This window comes from Perognathus longimembris, chromosome 17, assembly GCF_023159225.1.
Source record: "Perognathus longimembris pacificus isolate PPM17 chromosome 17, ASM2315922v1, whole genome shotgun sequence".
Taxonomy (NCBI): domain Eukaryota; kingdom Metazoa; phylum Chordata; class Mammalia; order Rodentia; family Heteromyidae; genus Perognathus; species Perognathus longimembris.
Window position 1 is genome coordinate 17,232,251 of NC_063177.1, and position 21,841 is coordinate 17,254,091.

At 47.0% G+C, this 21,841-nt stretch overlaps 1 protein-coding gene across 10 annotated transcripts in view; it reads right to left on the reverse strand.

The window, feature by feature from the left end:
- The window catches only part of Rph3al (rabphilin 3A like (without C2 domains)), a 128,483-nt gene that overhangs the window by 84,296 nt on the left and 22,346 nt on the right, over nt 1–21,841 (reverse strand). For 7 of the 10 annotated variants that reach the window (XR_007213661.1, XM_048365081.1, XM_048365080.1 and 4 more), the window contains exon 2: nt 1,789–1,898. Coding sequence is in view for 9 of the 10 variants with exons in the window: in XM_048365081.1 (XP_048221038.1) it covers nt 1,789–1,865 (77 nt within the window). In the remaining variant the exon portion in view is untranslated. Of the gene's footprint in view, nt 1–1,788; nt 1,899–9,558; nt 9,614–14,231; nt 15,569–15,600; nt 15,631–21,841 lie in introns of those variants that run through there. The other 3 variants (XM_048365077.1, XM_048365075.1, XM_048365074.1) reach the window with 3 other exon arrangements.

The window sequence follows — 21,841 nt, forward strand, 5'->3', positions numbered from 1 at the left end:
CTTCCTGTCAAGGCCTACATGTGTCATGCTCTTTCTACCTCAGGGCCTTTGTACTTGTTTTTGCTTCTTAGAACCTGCTCTATATTCCCATTTGACATAAACATCTCGTTCAAAGGGAAGTCTCCCTAACCCTGAACTAAGCTAGTTATCCCTCTCCCGACTACTGCCAATTATCATGGTCAAAGCAGCCACTAAATTAAGTATATGTGTAATAATCATGAATCCTTCCCTATTTCTGTTTTAAGGCAAAGGAACATGCTGGTCTTGTTTGCTGCTATGCAACCAGTGCCTGGCACATAATAGAATTTAGAAATTGTATAGACCTAGGAGCCTGTTTGTTATTCCAGGAGATGGAAACTTCGAGGCTAGCCTGGGCTACGTGAGACCCTATATGGAGAAAAAGAAAAGGAAGGAAAGGAGGAGAGGGGAAGGAAGGGAAGTAGAAGAGAAAAAGAGAAGAGAAGGAAAGAGAAAAAAAAAGAAACTGGAGGCAGCTGCCAAGACTGGCAGGAGGCCCTGCACTGAAGAGGGGGAGAGAATGCTCAGGTCCTGGGGGATCCTGAGGGGGACACTCCAGCCCTGCAGCCCTAGCCTGGGAACTACTCTTCTTGGAAGACTACCAGCCCTACAGGAAGCATACCTAGGGGGAGGACATAGAAACACCCACTTTTCTGAAAGGTGTTCCACAAAGTCTCCATGGCAAAAGCCAAGGTCAGGGAGAAAAAAAAGAGGACGCTCGAGGGGTCAGTGAGACCCTGGGGGTCCAGGGCAAGCTGCTGTGTTCTCCCAGTGCCTTGTGCTGGGGAGGGCATGGCATCTGCCTGGCACCACGGGACAGGGAGATGGGCTGACCTTATCCTGGGTCACTCTTCCTGGAAGAATGGGGGAAGCTGGAGGGGGTTGAGCTACCAGGCAAAGGGGAAAAACCAACGGTGGGGCAAAGCAGCCTGCAAATCACGCATGAAGCCTCGCTTCCCAGGCGTTTCAGATTAATTTTTCCACCCCCTTTGATGTTCAGCTCTGTCCCCCTGCAGGCTCATAATATCTAATTGCAAATTTCTTAAACTTGGTCCCCGTTGGGAAATGCTGGCTCTCATAATTGGCACAGTTTGACAGACATAGGAGTTTATCAGACACCAGGGACCCCCAGTTCTTGGAGGCCTAGGGAGGTGCTAACAGGAGAGACATCTGAGAGCTGCCTTCCCTTCCATGGGCATGGGGAATGGTAGGAGAGGCATCAGATCTAACAGGAGCTGAGGGTCACCAGGTTGAGGATTAAGAGGAGAATTGGGATCCCAATGGGGAGCCGAGACACTTGCTGGGAGCATGGAAGAGACCTGGAACAATTCAGGAGGGGCAGTTCTTTATTCCTGACATAGGCCATTGCTCTGCACTGTGATCATGCCAGGCTCTGAGCCCTGAAGGTGGTGTCCACATATCAAAGACTTCCTTGGAACTTTAGGCCCAATGACAGAACAAGGGGCAGGTAAGGTAGTCCAGCCCTTGTGACTTGCTGGGACAAACTGAAAGCATGAGAGTCACCTAGGCCCAGGAGTGGGTCCCAGTAAGGTGATTCGCAGTTCAGTGACAAGGACAAGGAGGTCAGCCTTACTCCCCTCATCTGAGAAATGGAGATAAATTCCACTCAGTGCATAAATGAATTAAGTGCCCAGCTCAGAGCCCAGAAGACAGGCAGCTTTCTCAAAATGCTACCCTCTAGGGATACAGTGGGCAAGGCAGGAAGAAAGAAAGGTGAGGGAGGATGTGAGGGAGTGAAGAGGCACTCACTTGGCTCGCAGGGCCAGCTGCCGGTCGTTGGGACAAACCCATTGGTCACTGCCACTGCCAAAGATGGTATCAGCCATGGCTTGGAGAAGCTGCCGGTGCACCAGTCACATCTGAGATGAGAAGAAGAAAAGACAATGTGTCATTGGCTATGTTGCTAATAGTAGACAAGTTCTCACTGAATGCAGGTACCAGACACTTGGCACTTCCAACCTTATCTTACAGTAGCTTTGCCAAACACATGATATTCTTGGATATCGCACCAAAACTCAACACATGGTAGTTTCTGAAAGACTAGTTCTGATGTGGTCTCTGAAACTTTATCTGTGAACTTTCCATTTTCTGTACATTTTGAGAGAAGAAGGCCAAGAGGCTTAGAATGATGGGGGTGTAGGGGGGAATCACACACACATACATACATACAGATAACACACACGCGCACACACACACACACACACACACATACACAGCAGTACTTGAACTCAGGGCCTTGCATTCTTGCTCTGCTTTCTTGCTCACAGCTGGCTCTCTACCACTTGAGCCATGCCTCCAGCCCAGTTTTCTAGTGGTTATTTTGGAGGCTCAATCTCTCTGACTTTACTGCCTGGGTCTCCCTACAACTGTGGTCTTTCAGATCTCAACCTCTGGAGTGGCTAGGATCCAGGCCTGAGCCACTGGGCCTGGAAGAAAGGTAGTTTTGACCACAAGGAATCTTGAAGTGCCTGGAACCCCCCAAAACCCCTGTACTTAGAGAACTATTCTTCAAGACCAATGTCCATGATGACCAGCAGGGGGCAGTGTGCAGATGGCAGCTAACTGACCCATAGCGACCGCGCCCATGGCATCTAGTATCATCTTTGAGCCTTAAATACAGACAGGCACCTGTTTTCCCCAGCTGGGCCTGACATTCTACTGTAGGTCACTTCAAGAGAAAGAGACCTGAGCCACCCAAGATTCCAAAGAGCCAGATATGAGATACCAAAGCAGGTTAGCCCTGATCACATTCACCAAGCGTCTCCATAGGTGTCACACTGGATCTTCTCCCAAATGAGGCTAATATATTCCATAGGAAAACGGGCGGGCTCAAAAGTGACATGATCATTAAACAATGTTAAACCTGTGCTCCATTTCCAGCTTTCGGTGCTCTGTGCCGAGTTTTGTTTTTGTTTCTGTTTTCATCTTAATTTCTGTTATCTTGTGAATAGCACAGTCACAGTGCTGTGGGGGTGTAAAATGTGCTACTCTGTTCAAAGTAAACATTTAAAACAATTTAGTAGCCCTGTTTCTTTTTCCTTTTCTTTTCTTTTTAATTCTGAAAACTTCAAGAAATGGAAGGAATGTGTTGTACTGGATGGCGCAGGCTGTGCCTCAAGTAAACCAGGTATCCAGAAAGCAGGGTTCCACACAATTCCAGTCCCAACCTACAGGGGATGCCATGCCTCAGGGCCTCTCGGCCCTGTAAAGTCAATTGCAGAAGCTGATGCCCATTCTCCCTGTGGCTGGACACTGTGAGGGTAGAGCTGGGTCCTTGGATCTGCTAGGTACCCCACACATACAGGAGACTGGTGACCCTGGAAGGCAAGACCAACCCAGGAAATGATGGGGTTCCTCAACAGGAGGATCCCATCTTTTGTAGAAGCTTTTGAACCCAAAGGCTCCATTGGAGAAGAGGACTCGGAGGGAAAAAGGGAAGCCTGGGCCCAGATGCTGGAACTTTCACCTCCATGACAGAGAGGGTGAGGCAATGGGAGACAAGGCTCACAGCCCCATCCCATCACCCCTAAATGCATCTCTAGGGAATAAAAGCTTGTCCCTGGGCTGGGTATATGGCTTAGTGGTAGGTGCTCGCTTTGCATGCATGAAGCCCTGGGTTCGATTCCTCAGCACCACATAAACAGAAACGGCAAGAAGTGGCACTGTGGCTCAAATGGCAGTGTTAGCCTTGAGCAAAAAGAAGCCAGGGACAATGCACAGGCCCTGAACACACACAAAAAAAAGCTTGTCCTCTTTAGGTCATTTTCTAAAAGGGGAGAGTTTGGAGACCACTGATAACAAAACCCTCAAACTAACCTCTATCTGTCCTGTGATCCACTGGGTTCTTTTCAATTTTTGTTTTGTTTTGTTTTTGTTGCCAGTCCTGGGGCTTGAACTCAGGGCCTGAGTACTGTCCCTGGCTTCTTTTTGCTCAAGGCTAGCACTCGGTGACTTGAGCCATAGCGCCACTTCTGGCTTTTTCTATATATGTGGTGCTGAGGAATCAAACCCAGGGCTTCATGTATACGAGGCGAGCACTTTACCACTAGGCCATATTCCCAGCCATTCAATTTTTTTTTTTTAACAAGCCATCAATGAATGCCCATTCCCCAGGCTCTTCTGTTTCCTCTTCAGGGTTATCTTAGACTAGCTCTGTTTTCTCCACATTTTCTCACCTTCCTCCATGAATGTAGATGAATTCCTCCATCAACATTCATGGAGTGAGAAAGGTGGGGATGTCTGGCTTCCATGCAAACTTGCCAGAAGTCCAGGAACAAGAAGTGACTTTCCTGGCCTCTGTTTGTCCCACTGGAGCCTAAGACAATGGATGGAAAGATGTCGTGGTGCCATTCCAGCCCCTTATTCTAACCCAGCTAAAGTGCGTGGTGAGGCAAGGGTGGCCGGGAGGGAACTGGAGAGCAGTGCTGGGCAAGAGGCCAGATGTGGAGACTGAGCCCTTGTCTCAACCTACTCTGCTTAGGACCCTCACATTTCCCATCCCTTTTTCTGCACACGGTCAAGTGCTCAGAGGTCAAGGGAAACAAAGGTTGTCACCTCCAGATCTGGGGGTTATGGCATTGGCTGGGCATGTTCATCACGGATGGCCAGTTTATGAAGCTCAAAAAGGACAACACAGGAGAATATCTGGGACTACTGTGCCCATTCTGGGCTATGGCTGGCACCTTGGAAGGCACAGCTGTCCTTTCAACATAGTGTAACCTCAGCACAGATTAGGGAGAAGGGCAACTTGAGTTGGTTATGTGTTAGGTAACTGTCAACAGAGCAGCTTGGGCTCTCTGAACCTGTTCAGGCTGAGCTGGTTGCCAGTTCCCTGACTGAACAACAGACGCCTGTCCTGACTCCTGGCCTTCCCTTTATCTGGGGGCTCCAATGCCAAACTGTGTGCTTACTACCACCTGAAGTACCCCCCACCGGGCTCTGCTCCCCTCACAAGGGGTTAGCTCATACCTTCCTAAGGTTGGGGGCCTTACCCCTGCATCCTCAGCTAGCTTGGAATCTATCAAGCTACACATGGCCATAATTTTTTTTTTTAAAGAAGCCTCATGCAAACTGTTCCCTAGAGTTTTACCATGGTCCACTGGAACAGTGGGCAGACCATGTCCTGTTTGCCTAAAAGACTCTTCTCAGAGGATCTCAGACTGCCGTACCCTTCTCTGCCCCCTCTCAACAAGAAGTAGCCTGGATTGGTTATTGTTCTTGTTTCCTAATGGCAATTAGGGTTTCCATCCAGGATGGGGGAATGAGGGAAAGAGGGGAATTTCTAGGTAGATATGGATAAAAACTGGCAGACATAACACATGGCAGATAGCATGCAGCCCATCATGACACTTTTTGCTCCCATAGTGCCTCAAACTCCAGCTGAAATGCTTCTTCCCATAATTCCCTGGGCATCTGCTCAATCAATGAAAAGAGCCAGGGAAGCCCATGAACAAGCCATTGAGCAATCAGTGCAAAGCCAAAGGGAGGAGATACGGGAGGTACCTTGTACTATAAAAATTGCCCCCAAAGAAGAATCCATGGGACTCCTCTTTGGGGCCCCTTTCCACATGAAAAGTCTCCCTACTTTCCTTCCACTTTAAATTTGTTATGTTGGCTTAAAAAAAAGAAAGCAGGCCTTAGGCTGGACACAGTGGTGCGTACCCGCATTTCTAGCTACTCATGGAGGCAGAAGAAGAATCACAAGTTTGAGGCTAGCCTAGGCAGTGGTAGTATTGAGACCCTATCTTAGAATGAAAGTGATGGTGGCCTGGCTCAGGTAGTAGAGCAGCTCTAGGCCCTGCATTCCATCCCCAGTACCAGAAAACAAACAAGTAGATAAATGGAGGCCTGAAAACTCAAAAGCCGTAGTAGTATGTGCATTAAGTGTGTGCTGTACCCTTACATTAACAGTAATAATTAAACTGGTTAACAATGAACTTAGGGCTGGCACCAGTGGCTCATGCCTGTAATCCTAGCTATGCAAGAGGCTGAAGTCTAAGGATCACAGTTCAAAGCTAGCCTAGACAGAAAAGTGGGAGAGACTCTATCTCCAACTAACCAGGAAAATGCCAGACTGGAGGGGTGGCTCAAGTGACAGAGCACCAAACATGAGTAAAAAAGCCAAGTGAGGGCACAAGGCCTATATCAGGCCTTGTGAGCACATGCACGTATATGCACATGCACACGCGTGTGCGTGCGTGCACACACACACACACGCTCCCAGCTGAAGTACTTAGGAAGAAATAAATCAGAGGCTCCTCTCTCCACTACACTGTGGGCTCCCAGGGCTCCCCATCCCTCTCCTCTCCATCCCTTAGGGGCCAACACAGGACTGCTGCAGCAAGTATCTGTGAAGTTCAGCTGTGTTTCATTGCCCCTTCCCAGACAAGGAAGAAATCAGAAAACAAACCAGACTTGCAATGGAGCAGGCAGAGTGGGGGCTCTAGCCATGTTCTGTGACTTGTTGACTCATCAGCATTTTGTTCCTCGAGATTCCCCTGGGGCAGTCAGTCACAGGCGTGGTGGCTCCCTGTGACAGCTGAGCTGATTCCCTGGAGGCCCTGTATGCTCACAGGCCCTCTGCAGAAAGCCACAGCCTCCTGGTACTATCTCAGCCTGGCTGAGGCCACAGTTAACACAAGCTGTACCCAGCCAGCTGCTGGGCAGACAGATATGCAGGAGTTCTGCATTGCAAAGGCTAGAGGACTCTATGGAGGAACAGATATCAGGAATGACCTGTGACGATCTCCTGAGAAAATTCCCCTGGGACAGAGGCTCACAGTCTCCTGGTTTTATTTGTTAGAGGGAGATTTAATTCTCCTTCCAAAGTCCCCCCAACCCCCCAAAAAAAGCTCATCACCCTGGGTCACTGCAGGAAAATGTCACAGTCACAGGTGACTCATCCCTACTGACAAACCATTGTTCAACTTCATGTGGCCAGCTCCCCAGCACCATAGATAGTGCATTGTACAGAAAAACCATCAACACTCACCCATCTCACCCATGAAGACTCTTAGCATCTTAACAGCATTTTTCCTACCAGGCACCAATGGCTCACGCCTGTAATCTTAGTTACTCAGAAGAATAAGATCTGAGGAGATCAAGGTTTGAAGCAAGTCTGAGCAGATAAATCAGAGACTCTTAATCTCCAATTAACCAGAAAAAAGCTGAAAGTGGAGGTGTGCCCCAAACAGTATAGAACCAGCCTCAAGTGAAAAAGCTAAAAAAGTACATTAGGCTCTGAGTTCAAGCCCCAGTACCAGCACAAAAACAAACCAAAAATTTTAAAAAAAAGAGTTCTTCCTAATCTTTCTAGGTATGTACATACAGATTTTAAATAAAATTGGGTTCTGATCACTTACATTGCTTGCTTTGTTTTCTACTACATTATATTTTCTTCCCCACATTACCAAAATTCTTCAAAATGTTTTTTAACTGTAACTTTGCATTCTGAATATATTTTATCATTCTCCTACTTGGAGCACACAGATTGCTTCCAGTTTTTTTTCCATAAACAACACTAAAATGGATATCCTGAGAGACACAGCTCTGTGCCCATCTATAATGGCTTCTCTGGATAACTTCCCACAAGGGAAAAGGAGCATGCATTTTTTGGAAATGCAGGTTTGAGTCAGTTTTTCTATAGTAACACTCGCAGCCACTAGAAGCTGTGAGCTGCAAGGCCTCTTGCCTGCTCTATCCAAAGTGTGTCTAGAATTGTCCATCAAGGAAAAATCTGCTGGAGACAGCTCTGTCCTATTGGCCTACGTGTATTTTGTATTTTTATGCTCAGAACCAAAAAAGATGGAAGAGAGCATATCTATAGATCTCTACTTGGTTGCTTTCAATAGTGTATACAACTCCCCCCACTGCTTGACACACACACACACACACACACACACACACACACACACACACACACACAAAAGGCTTCCTCTTCATAAAACACTCCAATCTACTGGAAAGAAGGTTCCTAAACAGACTTTGTAGGTTCTGAGTTGGGAGAGCCAGCACCAGCTTTAGTGCCTTTAGTGGCACAGTGAGCTGCATGGGTCATGTAATGGCCTGCCCGCAGAACATTCTCTTCTAAGAAGGGGTAAGAAAAGAGTAACTCGGTAGAAGAGAGTTTGGGCATGCACAAGGCCCTGAGCTTCATCCCTGGTATCATCAAAAAAGAGAGGTGAGGACCTGCCCCACAAATCATTAGCTCAAGAAGATGACTGCTGACCTTCATATGCAATAGCTGTACAACTGTGAAAACACCACCTGCCTGTAGCTGTCGCTAACATACATCACACTTAGAATCCAGAATGACTGGCCCTTACAGCAATGGTACACATGCAGGGAGCTGCGAGTGGCAGACAGAGCACCCCAAACCAGCTGATTTGCTTGGCTAAGATGTGCCTTAATGAAGTCATGAATGTGACCATAAAGATACGCATTTCTCACAAAAATATATCCCCAAGCCCAGGTATGAGGTGTGGGTGCATAGGACAGAACAGCTCCACTATAAGAAGAGAAATAGCTTCTTAGGAGGCTGAGACTGGGAGGATCACAGTTTAATGCTAGCCTGGGCAAAAGTTAGTGAGAACTCAAAGAACTAGATGAGCATGGTGTCTCAGAGATAGGAGAATCCTGGTCTGAGACCAGCTCCAGGCAAAAGTATAGGACCAAAGTGGAAAGGACCAGAAGCATTGCTCAATTTGTACAGCATCTGCCTAGAAAGTGCAAGGTCCTAAGTTGAAACACCAATACCTTTAAAAATAACTTAGACAAATGGCATTTGGCATATAAAACTACCCTGACCTCTCATCAGCCAAACCCCTTCTTAGAACAGTTGACTTTTGACTTTTTTTTTTTTAACTTGTAGTTGAAAGGCCAAAAGGCCAAACATAAGAGGCAATGTAAGGACACAGTAGGCCAGCAAAACCCACTCCCCTCCCCATCATGTGACACAGTCCTGATGAGTGGGGGCAAAGCCTGGAAGCTTAGCAGGTGGCTTCTTCAAGCTTCATTGTGAGGGCCAAATGTGAGACAGTGCCCAGAGAGCAAAAGAGGCATAGTCCACATCTAGCCTCTACAGAAAAGAATGCCAGGATTGGTTAATGATATCTGCCCTGGTGTGGGATGGGGGAAGGGATACACATTTGCTACTGATGAGCAGATGTGCAGAGGTCAGGGAGATTTAAAAAAAAAAAAAAGACATAGGGGTGTAAAGGAGGGAGAAAAGGCTGGGACAAATAGAAAAGAATACTTGCCACCAAGTGGGTACTTCCCCAGGCCTTGCAGGCACATGGAAGATCCCTCACTCAGCTCTACACCCGGGTATTAATATTGCAGGGAACCCTTAGCAACAGGCCCTGCCATCTGCTCTGTTACTATGAGACAGGAAACAGGATGATGGCAGTGAGATAAGGTGAGCCCAGACGTCAATATTCAATATTCTCCCCCGCCTGGAAAGATCCAGACAGGAACAGGAAGCCTCCGGGGCCTGTCTGAAATCCAGGGGGGACCACTCACTCAGAAACTTCTCAGGCAAGACCTGAGTAGATTCAGGGAGATGAGACAAGAGCCCTGGGGAAGCTAGTGGCAGACAAATGTCTCTAGAACTCTGTCTGCCATCACACATCCTACCAGATCTGCCTACTCAGGATGTCCCTCCCTCTCTCTTCCCAGTTCCAAATTCCCCCTCTTTTGCTCTACCTCTGGAGCAGGAGGTCGGACTGTGTGATTCCCTTGCTAGAATACTCCCAATGACCCCCACTACCATGGGAGAGGGAGTGGAGAAACAAGCTTCATTCAAGCTTGTCCCTGCTCTGGCCTAAATTACCCTTCCCAGTTTCATCTGCTACCACATCTCTCTGCAAAACACAGGCTCCAGCCTCTGGGACCTGAATATGCTGCAGGCAGTCAGCTCTGTCCCTCCCCATCCCATCCTCTTACCTGGAACACCTTTTTCCTACTGTCACCCTACAGATGCCCGGTGCTATCGCCCTTGGAAGCTCTTCCCTATTTCTATTTAAACTGATACCAGGTCCTCTCAGCATTTCAACCTATCTGTGACCTGGGGGTGGGGCTGCTTCTGTGATTACCATAAAGATCTCGTTGTTCCTGGAGATACACCTCAGTGTCCCTGTGTTTAGCACAGTGCCTGGAATACCGAGTGTGTCTAGTCACTTTCATGAGTCAACTGCAGCCCACAGAATAGGGGTCAACAGTTTGACTCTCTGCCTCTTTCATCACTGACCCCATCCCCACCTCAGCCACAAGCAGCCTCACTTTCTAAACACGCTTAGCCTACCCTGTATCTAGGCCCTGCTGAAGTGGGAAATCTGGTCGTGTGTGTGTGTGTGTGTGTGTGTGTGTGTGTGTTACTGGGTTTTTTTGTTTTGTTTTGTTTTGCCAGTCCTAGGGCCTGAACTCAGGGCCTGAGCACTGTCCCTGAGCCTCTTCTGCTCAAGGCTAGCACTCTACCACTTGAGCCACAGCGCCACTTCCAGCTTTTTCTGTGTATGTGATACTGAGGAATGAAATTCAGGGCTTCATGCATGCTAGGCAAGCACTCTACCACTGAGCCACATTCCTCGCCCTGGTACTGGGTTTTGAACTCGGGGTTTACTCACCTTGCTTGTTTGGCTGGTGCTCTACCAATTGAACCACACCTTCAGCTCGACCTCTAGCTGGTTTACTGGAGATGGAGTCTCACAGACTTTTCTGCCTGGTCTGGCTTTGAACTATGATCCTTGGGATCTAACACTTCGGGACAGCTAGGATTATATGCATGAGCCAATGGCACTTGGCTAATTCTTGATATACCACTCATCAATGGGCAATCTAGAAGCAATGTCAATAATGACAAATGAATGGGAAAAGGTCATAAAGTAAGATTTAGCTACAAAAAAAAAAAAAAGAGGCAGCAGTTGAAACAGAGACACATGAATCATGAAGTAGTATGGGAAACCAGCGCTCGTGTATCCGGGCGGGATTTGGGATTGGGAGAGAGTTTATTTCTTTAATCAGCTCCAGAGGAGAGTGAGGAACAATTAAACAAGCCAGTGCCACCACCTGTCCTCACAGCTCCCACTCACATCCCTCTATAGGGAACTCTGGAGCGGACCTGTGAGACCAGGAGAGGGTTAAGAGGTTGAAGGCTGAGGGCTAGACCCTGGAAAGGTCAAACAGTCAAGGCAAGACAGAGGTATAAGTGACTACCCTAAATGTGCTCAAATTAGAGCTGTTTGGACACTGAAAGCTTAAGACCTTGGAAATAAAATGAATGTCTGTGTTACAGTTAGAATGCTTATTGCTCCCCTCTGCTCCCTAATGATAAGGTAGTCAATTATCACTATGTACACAAACTATACCTCATGTTAATGGTTGTAACCACAAGATAGATTGATACCCTACTTTCTGTATATACCCATAGTCACCTCCCCTGTATTAAACTAAATAAATAAGCTTGCTAATGGGAACTTGGGGTTTTAAGAAGCCGGTGAATGCTGGCCCCCCTGGTGCCTCCTTTTCCTATCCTTTCTCTCTCTCCTTTGTCAGTTTTTCAGCCGGCCCTGTATCCTATTGTGCTATCCCTGGTCGAGGGTAGCAATATCCCTCCTTCCAGGTGGACTCTCAGACTCCTGTAGCCCTTTCTACCTGTGCACTTTGAGAAGCAATCAGTTCTGGACACCTCATAGCACACCCCTACTTAGTCACAGAGCTAAGCATCTATTGTTATCCTTGGTAGAAGATACAGCGACCTGTACTCTTGTGTTATCATTCATTTGATAACCACACATTGGATGCTTTTTTCTTTTTAAGCCAGGAAGGTAAATCCTCAAACCTGTAGAGGTCTAAGTGGTGCATTCCAATAGACCCCCCCAAGTTCCTGCCTGTCTCCTTTTCTAACTTGACATTGCTTCCCCCCCTTCCAGGCTGAAATGCTATGCAAAGCCTCCATCTAAAATGAGATTCAAAATACCCCAGCTCTTCCCCCTCTTCTTCCTTCAAGCTACAGGCTCTTCCCACGCCTCCCCAGAGGCTCAGCTTGCTTTTGTCATTTCTGAAAGGCCTGACACAGAGCAGGTAAAACTCCCGAATCAAGGCAATCATAGCAGCAAAGGTGGTGACTCCAGGGGAAGCATCACCCCTTAATGGCACAGGAAGGAGGGAGGCCTCCAGGCTGGCTTCCCGTCCCAGAGCAGCTCAGGGAACCTAGGCACACCATGTGGCAGCTGTCTCCACAAAGTATTGCACACTGGGTGACTTAAAACCATCCTGGAGCAGAAGGTGCAAAAGCAAGGTAGCAGCAGAGCTAAGCTCTCTGAGGTCAGAGAAGAATGCACACACTCCACGCTTTCCTGTTTGTGAGCTACTGGGGCCTGCTGGCCATCCTGAGCAAACCTCGGCTTCCAGCCTCCACCTTCACCTCCACAATGTGCTCCTGTCCCTGTGTGTGTCTTCATGTACCTGTCTTCCCTTCTTGACTCTGCTTTTCTTTTCTTTTTTTCTTTTTTTCCTGCCAGTCCGAGGGCTTGAACCCAGGGCCTGGGCACTGTCCGTGAGCTTCTTTTGTTCAAGGCTAGCACTCTACTACTTAAGCCACAGCACCACCTCTGGCTCTTTCTGTTTATATGGTACTGAGGACTTGAACCCAGGGTTTCATGCATTTTAGGCAAGTACTCTACTGCTAAGCCAAGTTCCCAGCCCCCCTTTTTTGTGTGTATGCAGTGCTGAGAATATTGAACTCAGAGTCTTGCACATGCTAAGGAAGCACTCTACCAGTGAGCTATGCCCCACACACACACACATACACACACACACACACACACGCCTTTGTTTTTAGTGAGACATGGTCTCACTATGTAGCACACAGGCCAGCCTCAAACTCAGGATCCTCTTGCCTTTGTCCTCCCACTCTAGAGTCATTTCATCTTCAGTAATTATATCTGCAATGACTCTTTTTCTAAATAAAAGTCACATTCTGAGGTGCTGGGAGTTAGTGCTTCAGCATGTTCTTTTGAGAGATACAGTTCAATGCATAACACATGGGTATAATAGGACTCAGAGCCCAATCTTGGCGGGTGGGGGCTACCAGGCATTGTGGAACCATTAGTCCATGTGCCCAGCTATGAAAGCTAGTCTGAGATGCCCCCGGAAGCCCTGGAGCACTAAGGACCAGGAGAGGGATCTAAATTCTGGCACAGAAAACTCATGATTGACTCAAAGAAGAATGCAGAGCTAGGCATGGTAGGTCATGTTATAAACTCAGTACTTGGGAGGCTGTGACAGGAAGATCAGGAATTCAAAGCCAGGTTGGGCTACATAGCAAGACTTTTTGGGGGGTGAAAAGAAAAGGTCTCAGGAAAACAGCTCCTTCCTTTGACCTCTGGTTTGTCTGTCTTGGAGATTCTTCACAGGGTAACTATCAATACTTTGGATGGGAAAATAAATGTACATTTTCTTTCATTAGCCTAGAACTGAAATTTTCTATTTCCTTTCATCACAAGAGTAGTCCATATCTCATAGTCATATTTATTGTCAGGGCCTTGACCACCAATAAGATCAGAAACTTTACTCTCCCAGTACAGAGCTGCAGACAAATACTCATGTTCATCCCCACTTTAAAATTACAGTAATAATCAGAGCCACTGCAAGGCTGTTTACTTAACACAATAACAAAGAAGCATACTGGTTATGATAGCACAAGCTTTAAAAATATTCCATCAACTCTAAGTTAATATAATTGGTTTCCTCTGAATCTTATCTGTGTAGCTAAACCCATTATTTCACCATGCTGTCAAAACAGAGGTCCACAGTGCACAGATACAAGAACAGGAAACAGAATTAGAACCTAACTCCATAGTTAGGGGAATAAGATCGAGTCATCAGGGTAAGCAAGACTCTGCTCAGAACATGCCCAGGGCCTCAGGGGGCTGCCCAGAACCTGGCTAGGGACATGCAGTGAGAGGCGGGCACTATGCTCTCAGGGTATTTAGCCTCTGAATATAGAACTATAACTGGCTTCCATTTGTGTGATTTAATGTGGATCTTCAAAGTCCCAGCCAACCCAAATTTCTGCAAGGGAAATCTGATTTTAGCTCAGATTTCTGATCATCTATTGCTTATTAAAGGAGCCTGAGAAACCTCTCCATGAAGCAGTGGAACCCCTGCAAAGCAAACCTTCCATCCCTCCTTACCTGCCAGGCAAAGTCCCAATACTGAGGTTTGCTTCCAGGGAGGGCCTTCAGGGCCTAGGAGCCACTTCCCTAACAGCCACCACCCATAGAGATTTCCACACGGCCAGGCCAGACACCAGCCCTCAGGTGGCTCTTCCAAGGGCTGCCAAGTGCTTCTCCATCCTTCTTCCGTCCAGGCTCCTGGCCCTGAATGTTTGCTTAAAGCCAGCAGCCAAGGCAACCCTCAGCTGACCCAGCCTGCTATCTGTGGGCCAGCTGTCCCCTCTTGTTCATGGAAACACAAACAGACGTTTCTCTGTTCCAGCTCCAAGATTAAGTGCCACACGGCCTGGGCGGCCAGCTGTCTGCTTCTCTGTACACTGCCTATGCCCCTGGAAGAGGCCAAGACCCCAATAAGTGTGGCTGCCCATCCCAAATGATTATGAGACGGATTAGCCAGGACTCAGGCAACAGAGTAGGGGACCTGGAAGTCAGAGGGAGCCATCCAAGAACATGTCTTGGTATAAAAGAGAGAAGCAGGGAGGATTGAGAGAACCAAGGCACTTAGCTAGGAGTTTTTGATTGTTTTCTTTTTTACAAACAGTCCACAAATTTAAAAACATCTCTGCACATGTGTACATAAAGATATCTTCTCCACAAGTGTCCACAGATGACATATCAGGTGACAGGGCTTACCTGAAGCAAGAGGTTGAGAGACTTTGCTGTGAGGACACAGACCTGGGGCCTGAGGAGACCATCTCCACATAAGTACATTCAGCAACTCAGGTTCCAACCAAATCAGAAAGCAGGTAGCAGCCACTGCTAGTTAGTAGCTCCAAATGAATATGATGGCAGTTGCCTAGCTGACCAAATAGGCCCCAACCTGGATCTACACTCCAGGTGTCCCTGCCAAGGAGCAGAGGAACTGTCTTCCCAGAAGATAAAGGCACTGGTGGCAAGCCTGGGCTTTGCATCCTGGCTCTGTGAATTATTAGCTAAGTGGCCCTGGGCCATTTCATGTCTCCAAGCCTTAGTTTGGCTCATCCATAGAGTGAGTGGCTGCGTGCTGAGGCTGCTGAGAAGAAGAAATTAGGTGAGCGGTTCTGAGTCAGGGTGACTGTCCCCCAACAGACACCTGGCATGTTGGAGACATTACAAGGGGTGCCCTCAGTGGGGAGAGGCCAGAAATCACTGCTAAACATCCCGCAGAGCATAAGACAGAGAAATAGCTCCATGACAGAGAAATATCCAGGCTAAACAGCAGCATGCTGAGCTGGGAAACCTCAGTTTAGATTGACAGGTAACACAACCAAGACATGACCCGACACAGCATGATACCTAGTGCAGGGCTGCTGTCACCATCCTCACCATCCTATTTCATCACATTTACCACCATTACCATCACTATCATTGTTGTCACCATCATCATCACCATTCCACTGTCATCCTTACCATCATCATCACTGTCTCACCACCACCACCGTCACCATCTCACCATCATCATCACCATCGCCACCACCACCTCACCATCATCACCACCACTGCCACTATCATCACTATCACTAACCAATGTTATCATCATCACCATCATCACTATCACTGTCGTCACTATCTCACCACCACCACCACCACCACCTTCATTACTACCGATGTCATCATCATCATCATCACTATCCCATTATCATCATCACCACCACCATCAACACTATCACTACCAATGTTACCATCATCACCATCATTGTCACTATTCTGCTGCCATCATCACCATGACCACTACCACTGTCATTCCATCTTCACTATCACTGTCACCACCACTGAAGTTAGTATGATCGGTCTTGGAATTCCCGGCACTCAGAGCATAAGTAAGAGGCATAAATAAACACAAGGCTCATTTCCTTGGGGGCTTCCAAAACCATCACAGCCCTCAACTCCTTGAAGGGAATCAGGCAGCTGGAGGTGGGGAGGTAAGGCAATAGTAGGAGGAAAAAAGATACTAGGAAAAGGGAGGGTAGGGCAATGGGGAAAAGGGCCTAGGCCAGTGACCATGACACCAGCTGACAATTTTCTGGAACACTGAATGTGTGCAAGTTTGAGCATTTTGTGTGAGTTAATTCACTTTAACCTCATAACAGAATAACACATCTCCTTCCTGCTTGATCTTAACCACTGGACTTCTGCTTCCTGGGCAAGAGGGAACAGTGGCATTGCAGGATTAGCCCTTTGCCTGTGGCTGGCCCTGCCACTTGTCCCCCAGCTCTAATGTGGCCAGTGCTCGGGCCTTCTGGGAAGTACCTACAAGGGTACACTTCCAGGTAGGACAGAGGACTGGAGAACAAAAGCTGTATATACCAGAAGAGGAAGTAGCCTAGGGAAAGGCCACAAGGCTGTCCTGGTTGGGATTGGAGGTCTGCCTGAAAGGCCACAGCAAATCCAACCCCCAAGCAGGGTGCCAATGGCTTGCGCCTATTATACTAGCTATGCAGGAGGCTGAGGTCTAAAGATTCTGGTTTGAAGCCAGCCCAGGCAGAAAAACCTGTGAAACTCTAATCTCCAATTAACCACCAAAAAGCCAAAGTAGAGCTGTGGCTCAAGTGGTAGAGTGCCAGCCTGAGCAAAAATGCTAAAGCCCAGGCTCTGAGTTCAAGCCCCAGTACTGGTACAGATAACACCCCCCTCCAAAAAAAATCCCCTCCAGTCCACCGACCTAAACACACAAACATACACATGTACACACAGAGGCTGGACCATACATTATTCAATGTTATTTTACTTGTCTATTCATAACACCAATTCTCATTTTCCTCATTAAGAGTGGTTTTTATGCCAAGTGTAGTACACATGCCTGTAATTCCAATACTCAGGAGGCAGGAGAATCATGAGTAGAGTTCAAGACCAATCTGGTCTACATAGTGAGTTCAAGCCTAGCTTGTGCTACTTAGTGAGGTTCTGCCTTCAAACAACAACAGCAAAATCCAAAGGCTTGGGGGAAGAATGATGAAAGGGGTGACATCACTCAAAATGCATTGTACATATAAACTGATTTGTTGAATGGTATGTATTTAAAGATAATAAAATGTAACTCAAAAAAAGAAACAACAAAAACAAGAACTGTGTGTATAGCTCAGTGATTGCTGATTTTACATATACCAACGCTCTGGGTTTCATCCTTAGCAACATACACACACATACATACACACACACACACACACACACACACACACACACACAATGAAGAAAGAAAAAGTGGTATTTGATATATGGGCTTCTTGTCATCTCAAAGCCCTATACATTCAGATTCAGATGTCCCTAGGGGTGATGTCATTACCATTGTGCCTACTGGAGGCCATGGTGGTATCTTCCCCAGTAGGTTCTACATTGGAGGAACACTCTTTAATTCCTCTATGAGAGCTGAGGCCTCATTACTGAAACAAATTATATGTGTTCAAATTTGTGTTCCTGGAAAGCTTCTCTGTGAGTCCTTCACATAGAATTAAGAAGCCTCATAGTCTCACTGGACAGCCAGCTACCCACTGATACATGCCAGGTAACGACCCAATTAAGCTTAATGCTTCATTCACAAAATCCACAAATGCCTTATGGCTTCCACCAAATGAGGGCCTCGGAACCAATATAAAGTGACTGAAAGACTCTTGTGTATGTGAGAGATATTATCATTTATGGGAGGGAGAAAATGAGCCAGCAAACTATGAGAAGACATGAAGGAATGGTAAACTTGATATTCTACATGATCCCAGCCTGAAAAAAAGACAAATTGTGGAGATAGGAGGAAGATCAGAGATGTGGGAAAGAAAATCTTGCCGGACAGGGGAAGGACTGCTGTCTGTAACACGTGTACTTGCACACGTGTTGAAACCCACAGAAAGCTAGAGCCGCAAAAGGGAACCAGAAGGCAAATGATAGGTTTGAGTAAATAATAATGTATCAAAATTGGCTCCTCAGTTGGAACAAATATTTCCCATTAATGCCAATTATCTGCATTAGGAAATTGGAGAAACTAAGAGGTTGAAAAAAATCTGTATTTTTTACTTTTTTTCTCTATAAACCTAAGGCTGGTCAAAAAAGTTAAATGCTACCAAATGCAATGGGGAAAAAAAAGTTTAAAATTTTCTCTCTGGATGTGGTGGTGCACACCTATAATTCTCACTACTTGGGTGGCAGAGATTAGGAGGACTGTGGTTTGAGGTCAGGGAAGACAAAAAATTAGGGGGTAGTGTTGTAAACCTCTCATTCCAGCTACAAAGGAGGCATAAAGAGGACACTGCCTAAGGCTAGCTCCACCCCCAGGCTAAAAAAAAGCACTGGACACTATCACTATCTAAAAAATACCTACAGCAAAAAGGACTAGGGGCATAGCTCAAGTGTAGGAATCTGAGTTCAAACCCCAGCACTACAATGAGTAAACAAATAAAAATCTTTTCCCATACAAGCGGTTTATACCTGTGATCCTGGTTAATCAGGAGGCTGAGATCTGAGGATTGAGGTTCAAAGCCAGCCTGGACAAAAAAGTCTGTGAGACTCTTATCTCCAATGCACCACCAAAAAGTTAAAGTGGAAGAGTACCAGCCTTGAGCGTAAAAGCTAAGGGGCAGTACTCAGACCCTGAGTCCAAGCCCCATTACTGGGGCTTGAATGAATAAATTATTTCCCCAGAGGTGCGGGGGTGGGGGGGTGAGGGGGATTGGGGGAGCAAGCACCATCTTTATCAATGGGAAAATGCTTTGTTCTACTAACTCCACGTGGGCACACTGCCACGCCCTTCAGAATGTTTCTGTGTCAATGCCCTCTGAGGAATGCCTGTCTCTGTGTGCCTTTATTTCTGTAAGGTCCACTGGGTGTCCACTACTTGGCCCTTGAGGGAACACAGCCTGGTGCAAAAGATGAGAAGGTCAACAATACTGCCAGTTCTTTTCCTTCCTGGCTTATACAGTATCCTAACTCGGTGCATGTATTTCTTTGTTAATGTATTTACTTGTTAATCTCCAGAAGGTCCCTGGAGAGAAGGGTCACCTCTATTTTGTTTGCCCTGAACACCTTGAGCTGAGAGACAGAGCATGGGCTGAATTCCCGATGAACCAGGCAATGGTGCTAATAAAGGCTGGGGCGAGCTAGCCAGGTGCCAGTGGCTCACACTTGAAATCCTAGCTACTCAGGAGGCTGAGATGTGATGATTGAGGTTTGAAGCTTGACCTGGCAGTGAAGTCCATGAGATTCTTACCTCCAATTAACCACTAAAAGGCTAGAAATGGAGTAGTTCAAGTAGTACAGTGCTTTGAGCTAAAAAACTAAATACAGTATGTAAGCTCTGAGTTCAAGCCCCAGTTCTCTCTCTCCCTCTCCCTCCCTCCCCACACCTCTGTCCCCTGGCCTTTAACTATTTTACAATTCTAACAATGCTTCTCCCCCCACTCTAGGTGATACCTTCTAGAAACATCTTCTAGAAAATCAGATCCTCATGATTGTGCAAACTCCAGCTGGCATTTCTATCATGCCTTATCCACAGCATGGCTCAGTCACCCCATTGCAGCACTGTTGGGATACCTTCAGCAGCACTGTTGTGGTCCCTTCAGCACTCCTTTTTGGCTGGTGTGCCTAGCACACTGTACACATAGAAGAGTGAGCCAGTAATCTATGTCACCAGGTAGACATTTTGTCCAGTCTGGCCACTCAGAAACACACATTAGGAATTTGGTATCTTCCATAATCCAACCCAGTATGAACGCTACCTCTTTGTACCCTGCTCCTTGTCTGTACCCCACAAGCCATCCTCCTTTGCAGGTTCCTCCAGGGGGACCCCTTGAACCAAACCTAACATCTGTACATAGGAGTTCCCCAAAGGGAAAACAGTAACAACTTGAGTTTGAAACCAAGTTGGGTTTTTGAACTCTTGGTGGTGGGCTTCTCAGGCACCAGTGGGGAGAGATGGGAAAGTGAAAACTAAATAAATAAGAAGGACCCCACATGTTGTCAGGTCCCAGTGGAAAATGAAACCCTGACCTCCAGCTGTCAGTCAAGGCTATTTGGACCAACAATAGTCAGGAAATCACATTCTTCCTGCCCCTGTCAGAACTCTGGCCAGAAGTGCTGCCTTCAGCAGACTCCACCTATCTCCCCAGGAACATTCCAGAACATTCTGTGCTAGGCCAGGAAGCAGGTCACTGGGCCAATTCACTCCTTTCCTCTCAGCCACAGGCCTCCCTCTACTTCTTCTGACCTCAGCTCAGCCCAACATCCATTGATTCCCAGAGACGGACCAAGGTTTGGCTATCTACCTCAGACCTGTCTCTCTCTAATATTTCTGGGCTGCATGCCAGAGGCGGCAGGAGATGGGCTCTGTGGCTCTGGCCTTCGTTTGATCTCTTAATAATCTTTTTACTTAGGCTCCTGACTGATCATCCTGTCTCTAGTCCTGATACCTATCACACATAAACAAGACTCTTTATAAAGAAGCAGAATGAGCCACTTCCCCCCTCAAGTACTTTCAATGGCTCCCACTGCCTCTGGAATTAAATTCAAAGTGCATACCCTGCTATTGATGGTCCTCTACAGGTATTCTAAACCCACCCTCCAGTCCCTTCAGGACTCATCCACCCTGAGCAGATTGAATTGACACCAACACTCACACCCACATTCCTGGAGCTGTAAGTACACTCACCCTCCATTTAGCTAGATGCTCTTCCTCTCTGACCCCACCAACAACTCCTTTCCCTCTCCCATCTCTGAACTCCTCTAAGCATGCTTTTCCCAAACCTGCCTGGCTCCTGCGTAGTTCTCCACATTTTCCCTTTCCTTCACTCACTCTTTTACTTAAATATGTTTTCAGAGCCAATTTCCTATCTCCAGTATAAATAGAAAACCCTATCATGTGCATAAATAAAAGGCAAGTGGCAGAAGAAAAAAAAACCACACAAGTTATGTTCCTATATATGAAAACACTCCACCCTGGGGTTTGATTTCCAGCAGCATTAAAAAAAAAAAATCGTGAGAGAAATGACGATTCAAATGTTACAAATGCTCATCTGTAGGCTACTTAAAATTCTCTCACTCTACAAAAAAAAGCTGCTTGTGCTATTTATTTCTTTCTCTGTTATGGCTCTTGTATTTTGCTAGCTTTGTCTCTTGACTACCTGAGGACTTTTCACAGTCCTGTGCTGGTTGACCACAAACATGAGGCCAGGTTGCCCCAGTTCCAGCCTATACACAGTGAGACAGGCAGCGGATTCACCAGACAGAGAAGCCAACTTGTATCAGTTCTCAGTTGGGGAAGGAGGAGGTGTTTGCCCAAGCCCACCTGCTGTTCCAAACAGTCAAACCCCCAACACCCCAAATTCATCCCTGTCTACTGCAGCACTTGGAGGAAGGGTGTGGAAAGTGTGCACAGCAACAGTCCTTGGCAAGAGACACTCCTGGCTCTCCTCCAACTGCCTCTTCCTCCTGCAGCAGGGCCCTGGGCAGCCAGGAAAAGCAAATTTCTGTCAACCATTAACTAAACACTCTCCCAGCAAGACCCACACTCCTTCCCATGGGTGAGCAAATTTCTGGAAAAAGCCCATGTAGGAAACTACACCTCAGTTCCTGGGAAACACAGAAGCATCTGCCCAGGTCCTCTAAGC